This window comes from Mytilus californianus, unplaced genomic scaffold (assembly GCF_021869535.1).
Source record: "Mytilus californianus isolate M0D057914Y unplaced genomic scaffold, xbMytCali1.0.p SCAF_6, whole genome shotgun sequence".
NCBI classification, from domain to species: domain Eukaryota; kingdom Metazoa; phylum Mollusca; class Bivalvia; order Mytilida; family Mytilidae; genus Mytilus; species Mytilus californianus.
Genome location: NW_026262712.1, coordinates 109,673,274 through 109,685,964, shown reverse-complemented (window position 1 = coordinate 109,685,964; position 12,691 = coordinate 109,673,274). Strand labels below are relative to the sequence as shown.

Below are 12,691 nucleotides of genomic sequence, written 5' to 3'. Positions count from 1 at the left end.
AAACACGTAAAGTAAGGCTATAGAAACTTTGGAAAAAGGACTTTCTAACTTATTGAAGTCATGCAATGATTCGTTTGGATGTCACTTTCTGAGAAAATTTGTAAGAATTTAAAAAATGTCCACACATCTTTAAAGTACTACGCTCTAACACAAATATATACTTCTGAAAAAAAGTTTAGAAACACAACTTCTGACTGATGATGTTAAATAAAATCTTGGATTTTTTCTTTCAAGTTTGTGTTTTCTTAATCGTCAATGACCCCATTAATTTCAATGGAAGTGTTGCAAACTGGTATTGAAATATTATAGAACAAATACAACAACATATAGAATATTTGAGTCTTTCTAGGCTGCAGCTGAGCTTTCTACTCCTTTTGGAGTAAGTGGAGGGTTTAGTGTTGGTGTTACCAATAATCAAGAAATGAGGGAAATGGTATCAAACACGGAAAAGGAGCAAAGAGAATATTATATTGGTGGGAGTCCTCCATCCGGGGACTTCACTTTAGGATCAACAGAAAGTTTAAGAGAATGGGCGAGATCTGCAGCTGAAAATCCAGCGCCTATACAATATAAACTGTCATCAATTGATGCACTTATTAAACCAGAGTACTTTAAAAGACCTATTTCGGGTAAACGATTAATTTAAAACTTATTATCTCAAGTATCTTCTTGTATAAAAATAAGGAGATTTAGATATAAGAAGATGTGGTATGAGTGCCAATGAGACAACTCTCCATCCAAGTCAAAATTTATAAAAGTAAACCATTATAGGTCACAGTACGGTCTTCAACACGGAGCCTTGGCTCACACCGAACAGTAAGCTATAAAGGGCCCCAAAAATTACTAGTGTAAAACCATTCAAACGGGAAAAACCAACGGTCTAATCTATATAAAAAACGAGAAACGAGAAACACTTATGAACCACATCAACAAACAACAACTACTGAATATCAGATTATGCTAAGCCAGCAAGATAACTATCCACCAGTAACCAAGGGACAGGAACGTTAACAACTATGGGTATCCGTATGGTCTTCAACCATGATCAAATCCCATGCCGTATGACAAGCTGTAACAGGCTAAGTCATGACAAAATGTGAAACAATTCAAAAGAAAAAACAACGGCCTGATTTAAGTTTTTCTTTACCTTAGTGTACCATACATTTAAAAATGAAATGCATGTAATGAGATTCATAAATAGATTACTGGAAAATGTAAGGAATAAGGCTTAATTCCGGAATTTTTATCTTTGATTAACGGGAAGGGGTTCAGCATTAAGTAAAATGCCTTTGCTTTTAACACAACAAGGACTGTTCTTAGCAACAGGAGCTACACTTTCATTGATGTTCAGTTTACATGATTTCCATCAAGCCATAATTAAATGTAAATGGAAGTAAATAAATAATAAAAATACTTAAAAGCGGCTTATTTTAAAACAGTGGCTGATTTAAGAATCACATAAGAATTTTTTCACAAAGAGAAACAGCAAAAATAAGGTAAACAGTTAAAAAATGCGTATTTCAAGTAAATCTATGAATGTCAACCTCTTCCGAAACAGTTGATGATTTAGATTTGATAAAAAGGGTAAATAAATAAACACATATTTCAAAAATTGAATTCTGATCGAATATTAGTTATTATTTGATCTATGTATAAGATATATTGTCTACATGTCTTTGCAGTACAGTTAAGAATGCCAACACGTTTTCTTGAATGTTTTAGAACTGTATGAAAGAAGAAAATGTTTACGTAAAGCACTTTTTATGTACTGTACGAGGACGATAGAAGCAAACCACTGTGGTCTTTTATCAGAATCATATGGAACCACCAATTCTTTCAAGTATGTATGAAGTTATGACTACACATTACTATCCAGATGTGGGAACACACATTGAGCAAACCAGTTCGAACCAAGGGAAAGATACATATATACGGGGTGGTTTTCCCTCGGTGGTTATAAAGTTTTAATTCGAAAAGGTTGCACTGCCGACAACGATACTTGGTTGGCTGTGAAACGCCCAAACGTAAAAAACCTCTTTCTGATGACAAAAGAAACATCCCATCATAGAAGCTACATATTATTATTATACAATACATTTTATATCTTACATCTGCTCAAAACTATTTCATTTTCTCCCACCACTAACAAATCCATTTCAAATTTCAAAGCTATATTAATTTTTAAAGTGCAAATAAATAATTTGTTGTCATAATACATGTAATCATTTCATTTTTTACAGGTTTGGTGATTTTGTAAAATTCAGAAATGGCGCTTCATTTTTGGCACTATCGCAACATTATGGAATATCACCAGGACTGACAATCAAGCCATTGACTACAGGTATGGTTTCACTCGGTACAGACGCATTTCTCTGAATCTGTAGGCCTTTAAAAAAATTTACAGCGGCTAAAAGTTATCATAAAGTATGAGCCCGAATTGTTCAATATTTACCAACAATTTTTTATTACTTAATTTAAAAAAAAACACAGCAAACACAGCTTTTTTGCATGAAAAGTGTCCCTTTTTTTAAGAGCACAATAAACTTAGAAGAATTCAGTTGATTGGGTGACTGTGGCTAATTTTTGAATAAGGTAATTTTAGGAATTTCATTATTGGTCGCAAACCTGTATTACTCTGTAACATCACAAATATTTCACGAAAATCACAAAAAGACGTTGTCGTGTTACAATTGCAATACGTTTTTGTATAGGCAAATTATTGCAACATATGATTATAACTTTTACGACAAGAAAGTCACAATTTGCATGAATATATTTTACAAATCTTGTAACTGCTGCTTTATGAATACATAATGCAGAATCTTTATTGTTACTTACAAATTATGAACATTAAAAAAAAACATCCCACAAAAATTGTGCTGTAGGAAGCCATATAGTCGAACCATCTCAAGGCATGACATTTAAAACAAAGTTTTAACTGAATCGTAAATGTTTTCTCTGTTTCAGTTTCTGCAATAACAAACTACGACGGATTATTCCAAATGGTTCCACCTGAGGGTATCAACAAATTAGGAATAAATGTTCATTATGGAGAGCCATTTCTCCTGAAGACGATAGAGGTCAGTACAGTTTGTTTTTATCACCGCGAAGAGTCCAGTTTATCATTTGAAATAAGAAGATGTGGTAGGATTGTCAATGAGACAACTTTACACTAGAAACCAAATGACATAGAACTTATCAACTACTTTATTTGTCTACTTAAAAAAATGAAATGGATTTTTAAAAGTAAAGCTGAACAGTTGTGTCCATTTTTATAATAAAAAAATTCAAGCACAGAAAACATTTTAGTAGATAGATATAAGAAGATGTGGTATGAGTGCCAATGAGACAACTCTCCATCCAAGTCAAAATTTATAAAAGTAAACCATTATAGGTCACAGTACAGTCTTCAACACGGAGCCTTGGCTCACACCGAACAGTAAGCTATAAAGGGCCCCAAAAATTACTATTTTAAAACCATTCAAACGGGAAAACCAACGGTCTAATCTATATAAAAAACGAGAAACGAGAAACACTTATGAACCACATCAACAAACGACAACTACTGAACATCAGATTCCTGACTTAGGACAGTATCCAGATATAATTTAATTTTGGAAGTAACGCGTCTTCTGATTGGCTGACGTTGTTTTGTTTATCAGCTCATAGACATAATTTTGTCATGTGACCGTGACGTCATCAACGTTTTTTCATGGTTTACTTAGGTTTAAAATGGAATTTAGAATTAAATTATAAGAAATGACTGTAATATTTTTTCTGTCTATTCGAAATAACATAAAAAATGTGGTGCACACTTTAAAATAACCCGCTACATACGCGGGTTATTCAGTGTGCACCATATTTTTAATGTTATTTCTTCATAGACAGAAAAAATATTACAGTCATTCCTTAAATAAATTTATAATTTGTGCATAACGTTAAAAACGTCAATGTGTAACTCTTACATAAACTACTATGATGAATCAGAAGAACAATAAAACAAACATGATTTTGTTTCCCCAGAAACGTAAGTGTTTGACTACTACTCCTAAAATGTTTTGTCTATGCTCTTCGTACTCACTGTTAAAGCAGATGCCATTGATAGTAATCTTGGGTCACTTTTAAAAACAAATTCATGTCTTCAAATTTGATTCACAAATTATTTGTTTTTAAATAACTACCATTGGTCGGAAGGGTGAACAGGTTATTATTATTATTGTTATCAGTTTCTGTGCTATTTCATTTTGTTTTATGGAAAATAGATGGACTAGTAAGCATTTCACCCTCCAAATATCAAGGATAAGAATAAAAAAAACTTAAAAGAAATTATACTTTTTATATAAAGGGCGATATGTTGCATATGGGAAAAGCGATGATTTTGAATACAGATATGCCGGCAGAAGCAAGATTACTAGATGTCTTAACTAATAAAGACGAAGCAAGGTAACATACATAAATCACATAACTTGCACATCATTATTAAGAATGATTAAAATAAGGATAGTTATTATCAGCAAAATCATTTTTGAGATAGTTTAATAGATTTGAATAAACTGCTATGTAAAACTACCAGTTTATATCCTTTATGTTACTATGAACGAGTTAACGCCAGACAACCAAATCATATTTTGTTGAAAATATTGTGACACTTATAGGTTTTAAATGCAAAGTACAGTTAAATTGTTATTGTTGGGAACCAATTGTGATGAAAACATTAAATTTGGATAATCGCTAAAGCAAAGGGTTTGACAGACTTTTGTGTTGTCATCCTAACACAATATTACTTTTGTTATGCGTAGGTCAGTCAACATTAGCCACAGTCAAATAACTGACTTCTCCATTTTCCTTAAAAGGACAAAAGGTAAGTGACATGTAAGGTTAATCGATGATGTAGTGTACCAGTACAACTACTATTACAGAAAAGCATGTGGTACCAAGGGGTGTATTAATACACAACCACGTCCGGTATGATCATCATGTAGTTTACCGGTATTAAGGAGAGCTTTACTCTGTGGGATGTACAAATATACAGCCACGTCCCCATGATGGTATGTACCAGTAAAAATACTTTTGCCAAATACAGTTTGGATGTAAAGGATGTACAAATACGCAACCACCAGAACAATTTCTTTTACCAACTAACGCTGGACCGTTAAATATAAATATAAATTCAATTACCAAGGACTTCTTGCCTGTTAGGAATGTATGAATACACAGCCACGTCCATTATGATTTCGGACTTTAAATACTAATTATATACACAGGTATATATAATACATCTATTGTTTATATTGGCTTTTGTTATTCCTGTTTATAACATTTTATCTTATATTTTTTTCTGTTTCTGTTTCATAAATGTTAAAATTATATATTAGAGCTAATATGTGTTTTGTATATAAAAATACTGAAGCGATTCCCATGTTCTTTTATCACAGTGTTTGACAGTAAATTGTAACTCTGATCGGTTGTTTTAGTTGATAACTTTTCCTGTTCCTTTTATATAATTTTGGAAAATGATGGGAGGAGAAGACTAGGATTTCGATAAGGCAAAAAAGAAAAAAATAAGGGGATGCCAGATGTGATTTTAAGGACAAAAAGATTTAAAAAAAAACTTGGTTTTGTTAATTGCTGCCGCTAGACTTCTCGTGAAAATGTTTATTTCACGACATTCACATATCAACCGGTTTCTAATCGACACAGATGTCGTTTATTACTTTTGAATTTATTCATTGTCTTAAGGGTTTTGATAATGAGTAAAATGATAAAGACGGAAAATAGCTTTTCGAAGTGAAATAGCTAGCTAAAGGAATTTACCCTTTATGTTTATGCGTGTAACAAGTACGAGTAGCAATAGTCTCAAACTTTTAGCACAAAAGATGAAACGCTGATATATTATTGGCGGACGGAGAAGAGACCAAATAAAGTAGACATATACAAATGTTAAACAACCTCATGTTTAAATCATGTATGCTGCAAAGAAAAGATACCATAGAAAAAATAAGTTCACAACTGTATTGACGCGACTCAAATACACCATCATAATTTTGTCAACTTTATGTACTAGTATGAAATTCGGAATGACACCACGCAAAATCGATTACTTGGTATAAACTTCGATTCCCTTCAGAGTTATGTATATATCCTCAGAAATCACCAAAAAAATGCGACACTTTTGTCAATTTTGAATTAAAAATCTTTCACTGCACGACCCAGGGGGTTGGGTATAACATAAATTATTTAAGATATCTGGGACATGAAAAAGATCCCTGAAATACGATAGTCGATCAGTTCCTGTCATACATCTATTAATCATGCCAATTGGTTCTTTTCAAGTTTTAAATTTGTATGAAAACAAAATATCAAAGACACTTCTTGTAATAGAATATAAGTGATATCACTAAGGTGTGTTATACGACTTGAAATCCCTTAAAATATGCATTATCTGACATGTGTACTACAAAAAACATATTATTTTCTGCAAATATTTGCTGGAAATTGTATCCTATTATACAGATCAAATTAAAGTGGGATTATCTTTTCTATTCCGATTATGAATGGCTCAATTATAAGGTGAAATAAAATTCACTAATTTAGATATATACAGATTCTACCACTGTATCGAGTGTGATACAATATTTATTCACTCTCGACAGTTAAATTTTCAAATTTTAAAACGCGAGGCTTGCCGAGCGTTTTAAATATTTAAAATTTAACTGTCGAGAGTGGATAAATATCGTATTGCACAAGATTTGGTAGTGGAACCTGTTTCTCTAATGATTTTTAAACGATTCGCAGACAAACTCAATCCATCTTTTTTGAATGATCTGCAAAAAGATGTGTTATTTCTATGTGGCGTCATCAGGCAGGGTCGCCTTTTTTCATGACGTCACAATAGGAAATTCAGAGGAAAGAAAGAAAATTTGACATCATAATCGAATTTTGACCAATGAAGAACTGAAATCAAACGAATCACACATTGATTAAATAAAAATAATCAACACGTCAGGAAAAAGATAAATCGTGTAAGAATTAGAGAAAATCATTTATAATCACTGTCCAGATAAATCTAAAATGTTACTGTAAATGCATGAAGCAAGAAACAAATATGAATGTAATGCTGCGCCATTCAAGGTAATGTAACATGTTACCAACGCTTGAGGTGTTTCTGTATTTTTTGGTTACAAAACAGGCAGCCCTCCTTTGAACTTTTTCAATTCTATCTATGTCTTGTTGTAAGTAAGGGTCCCAAACAGAGCAAGCATACTCTAGTGATGGTCTTACTAGGGACTTGTATGCCTGCTCTTTAATGTTGAGCTAATATTCAGGTTCCTGCTTAGACAGCCTAGTGTGCTATTAGCTTTCTTGCATATGATGTCAATGTGCACGTCCCATTTTAAGGTTTGAACTGATGGTTACCCCACATATTTTGCTGTTGTAACATAAGTCATGTTCTAAAATTGATTATGTAATGTGTAGTTAAATGTGATTGGTTTTTTTGTTTGTTTCTGGTGACTGAGATAACGGTACACTTATCTGGGTGGAATGCCTTTTTCCACGTAGTTTCCCATGATGCCTATTTGTTAAGATCTTTTTGTAATGTAGATGCATCAGAATTTGATTTAATTGACAAATAAACTATGGTGTCATCTGCAAATAAACGCACTGTAGATGTAAGACCAGTTGGAATGTCGTTTATGTAGTACAGGAAAAGACTTGGTCCAAGAACTGACCCCTGTGGAAGCCCTGACTCAACTGTTACATACTCAGATCCCCCCCCCCCCCGCCACCCCCCCCCCCCCCCCCCCATCCCCTCAAATACTACTGCCTGCTTCCGATTTCTTAAGAAATTTTGTATCCAGAAATTTAATTCCCCCTGTATCCCGTAATGGCGAAGTTTGTCAATAAGAAGTGAATGCGAAACTTTATCAAATGCTTTTCAGAAATCCATGACCAAAACATCTGTTTGTTTTCCATTTTCCATGTCGTGTGAAACATCGTCTATAAATTCAAGTAATTGTGATTTACAGGATCGACCTCTGCGAAATCCATGCTGTAGGGGATGTTTGTTTGGATTTAAGTTTTGTAAGAGTTTTTGTACACCTTCTGTTTTTATGAATAATTTTGATATTCTTGATCTCTCAATCTTTATGATATTATGCATATAGTTGGTTAATTTACAGATACAAATGACGTCAAGAGGAATTTAGGTAAATGTCTTGTCTTCAATGTTTATGGAATGCTCAAAATGCCAGTTTGATATTCATAATATAGAGCGAAAACCTACCGGATACAGATTACAAGACATCCCCCTGGTCTTTCAATGTCCATAAAATTCTACTATCTATTAGACTATGTATACATACAGACCTAAATTTCATAGACTGTGAAAGATCAGGAAACTTTAAGCCTCACTGTCATTTTAGCGGCCCGGTAGTCTTTCGAAATATGTTTTTAATATCAAACTGTCACTTTGAGCCCTCTGTGCATATATTAAAGACAAAAAGAAGATTCCATAAATTCCTCTTATGGGGCATAAGCTACGATTTAGATAGAAATTGAAAATACAAATCGTTTTGTTTCAAGTATTTATAAAAGCGGAATTTTAAAATAATATTTCTTTATAAGCAATTGGTTTGGCCCAAATTTGTCACAATAAGCTAAAAACATCGCTGATTTATTATTGACTTGCAAGTGAATTTATGTAAATTCGTATTCATGTGAACTTCAATTTAACCCCTTACCTGGAGATTGGTTATGCATGTACTAGGCGTGTTCAGTTATTCAAAGGAAAGGAATGTCAATATTGAAAGTGAAACAAGTGTGAACCCTTTCGTTGACTGATTCGATCCACAAAAATAATTCTTATACAGCTGAATGCAATGATTAACTTATTTTTTTAACCTATAACATTATATCAAACAGACCTAGAAAAAACTTGACCAATTGCACTAGGTCGCTATCTATTTATATTTATGTTTATGTTTATATCGGGTTATACGACCGTCGGCAGTCTTCGGAGGTCATATCGATGGTTAATTAGATGGTGTCTAGACTAAAATACACACGAAATGCTGATATATATTATCGAGTTCATGCATTTTTAATTGTTTATTTTAGACTGATTGTAATTTGAATGTACGTTTAAGTATAAATCAAATATGAGAATTTGAATCAAATCGGTTAACATTAATTTGATATATAATGCCCCTTTAACAGTATATCTGTATTTACATATTAACTTATTTTTTGCTAAATGTCATAACGATTGAAGGCCATGTACTTATCGAAAACGATTTTTTTAAGAGATATTCTTTTGATAGTAGCTGTTGGAGACAGAAAATGATTTCTGTCGTATTTTTTCTACGTATCTTCTTTTTTTTAACATGGTTATCACTGTAAGAATTCTTTTAAATACCCAGTTTTTACTAGTATTTTTATTGAAAAATTTTAAATATCGAACCGGCTGCTGGCGGCCGGTTGGATATTGAATATCGAATAAATAAACGACCGCTAACTTCGCATACATGAAACATGTGAAGTGTTACGGTGTATGAAAAGTACAAGTCAATTTGTAAGTAATTTATTATATGAACTTTATAGAAGGGGGCCCTTAGTAATAATGTTTCAACTGTTTTTTCCTCAAATATTTAGAAACAAGATAAACTATTAACCCCTCATTCCCCCAAAAAAATCAATTGACGTGGCTGTTCGCCTACATAAAATTTAAATATTTGGTAATTTGATAGTGTAAAAGAAAGGTATACAATTATTATTATAAAAAATCACGGACTGGCACGAAGAGAACACAATATCGTAATGCACATGTAACTCGAAAAACGGACATCCATAGTTCATAGTAAGATTTTCAATACGATGTGAATCAACAATATAAAATAAGAAGAACCATAAGAGACCAAATGATGTGATTGTATTCTTCTGGGTTTTTATTAATCCTAAAAATAAATGTAATACAATTTGGCTTGTTTTAAAGTGTACATAAAAGTTTTGGATTATTAAATTTATCTCTCATAACGTTTCTTCATAGTAGCGATCAATTAAAAAAGCATTTTATTTGTTTCGAAAATAGTACGACGTTATGTGTGGGTTATTCCAGTCTAATAAACGGAGAAAAGGTTTGTTTCTGTCTAAACCGTTAAAGACTATTAAAGATTGAAAATTCTACAGTAAAACCCCACTGAATTTGCAACAACACACGAGTACTATCAAATGAATTAAAAATGTTAAAAAAACTGTAGCATGCATTTTAATGAACTAAAACAGGTCATTATGTTATGTCTTGAAGCACATTTCATTGAAACTTGGTATAGTCCGGGTTGATTCTTCTAAAGAAAGACCTGTCGTTCTGAAAGAAAATAACTCCCTACATAGGTATATAAATAGAAATAACAAGCAAAACAGCAAATTCAAACTTATCCTATGATTAGGAACAACAGTGTTAAAGGCGACGTCAAATGGAATTCAATGTTTCATTAGACACATAATTATACATTTGTAGCTTTAAAAAAAACACGCTTGCTTAGGCTTTTTTGGCCATTCGATTCCTTTGTTATTTTTTATCATAAATAATTTTTTGAAAAATTCATTAGAAATGATTTTTTGAAAAGTCGGGTAACGTAAAAAAAAAACTTCTGTTGATTTCCATGATTTCACTTTTGATGCTTTGAGATCCTGGTGCATCAGGCAATACATTTCAAATTGAAACAGCAAATATCTCACAAACTCAAATGGTAACCTCATTTTTTTGTTAGATATTTGCCGTTTTTACCAGCACTGTTCATTTATGAGATTGAGTATATAAAAAAGTAGATGTTAGTACGACATTGTGCCTTACTTTACTTGATTGATAATTGAATCATCATAATGTTTTCTTAACGCCATATTAGTACTTAAAGGATATATCGTGTCGACTTCTTTATTTTGAAACATTGTTCTTTGCTAATGGTAATATGGATTTTATTATGTTTTATTATAATTTTAGCTTGTTCGTACGTAATATTTTTGTATTACTACTGTTATTTGCGAGAAACTCCCACTTTCCAAGTACAAATGATGGGAAAGGAAGGAACACTCAGCGGTTTTGTGAAAATTAACTGTACATGTTCCAAGCATAGATGTGGTGGATATTGGTTCCATGGTATTATCATCGATTATGACATAGGATATATAAGCTCAGTAAGAATTATGGTAAGTGCCAACGCCTCTTGATCAGGTGAATATTGATGTACTTCGGATTACCATCGCATGTTATATATAGTAGCTTTATGTTTTATTACCTTCCATACTGAGACGAGTGTCGACGTCACATTATTTGACCAAAAACTCAGCGCATTCAAAAACCTAATCCTCGCCGTATAGCTTATGTTGCCCATGAGTTTTTGTTTTTGATTTTTGGTTTTATACTAATCTGTTTATATTTTGTACACTGAATATTTTATATAAACTTAATTATTACCTTCATTTTGAATTAAAAGATAAAGATCCCTTTTGCTCTACTACAAATGTATATCACGAAGTTTCATTTTAATCAGTAAATTTTGAACATGCCATCGAATACATAAGACATTCTAAAAAATGCTGCATATACGTAAGGCTTGTGCTTAAATGTATATTGGATATTTTTACCAAAAGGAAGCTTACTTGTGTATTCATATCGGATATCAATTGTTAGTCTGATAAAAGATTAATATACGTACACAAGTTTGTGCCACCTCATTCTGCTAACTGTGACATTTTAAAATTAATGTTCACATATTGATTGATTATTGGTTGCTTAACGTCCAGTGGAAAATATTTTATGCATGTTCAGGACGAGAACAAATTAACAATAAATACAATAGGTAGGTCCTGCAATAGAGGTCGCCCGGGATGAAGGTCGGGGAAATTTGGACTGCCACTTAAAAATGAGGGTATATCGGATAGGGACAGAAATTTTGCCTTGCAACAGGCCACATACGGACCAATCATAGAGTTGTTGCAAGGGTTATTAACGTGCAGAGAGTGTGGTACTCTCTCTTCACGAGGCGTTGGATTTAACGTCCCCATTCTGACCGGACGTGGCTGTGCATTTGTACATCCCGCACAGCCAAACGGACGCCACACTTCGGCGAGGGTTTTACTTCCGGTCGGAAGAAAACCAGAGTGACCATATTTTTTCCCCAGTCACCTTTGGGGAATGTTCACATATTGATAGATTATTGACCATAATATGAAATAACAGGTCCGCTCCAGCTCCCTCAAGGACCCCTATTTTCAACAAAATAAATTTCCGAAAGAACTACAGTAACTATTAAATTATTAATTTCCGTTGAACTAACATATCTTTTTACTGTTCTTTAATAATGAGCGTTCTCAAAGCACATCGAAAGCTTATATGTATTTTTGTGTAGGTTTAATGATCATCCTTATCTAGCTTAATAAACTGATGTACAGTATTTCTATTTTTGTCGAAAGCCACTTTGATATAAAATAAAAGTTTTGTTCCTTTCGATGGAATTTAATCTTTTTTCCACTTTCTTAAATCAGACGATGACTTAAATCTTTTCCTTGTGTTAAAAATGGTGTTTCCTTTTATTACGTGTCATAAAAACGGAATACCGACCAAATGTTTCCAGTCTTTGTAAAAAATGAAAAAAGAAAAAAAAAAAACTGAAAAATCTTGTCACTTTGATAT

General features: G+C 32.6%; 1 protein-coding gene across 2 annotated transcripts in view; it reads left to right on the top strand.

The window, feature by feature from the left end:
* The window catches only part of LOC127704847 (uncharacterized), a 42,462-nt gene that overhangs the window by 11,861 nt on the left and 17,910 nt on the right, over positions 1–12,691 (top strand). For both annotated transcript variants that reach the window (XM_052209071.1, XM_052209072.1), the window contains exons 8-14: positions 350–629; positions 1,723–1,840; positions 2,241–2,341; positions 2,968–3,080; positions 4,346–4,443; positions 4,800–4,861; positions 11,000–11,205. In XM_052209071.1, the coding sequence (XP_052065031.1) occupies positions 350–629; positions 1,723–1,840; positions 2,241–2,341; positions 2,968–3,080; positions 4,346–4,443; positions 4,800–4,861; positions 11,000–11,205 (978 nt within the window). The remainder of the gene's footprint in view (positions 1–349; positions 630–1,722; positions 1,841–2,240; positions 2,342–2,967; positions 3,081–4,345; positions 4,444–4,799; positions 4,862–10,999; positions 11,206–12,691) is intronic.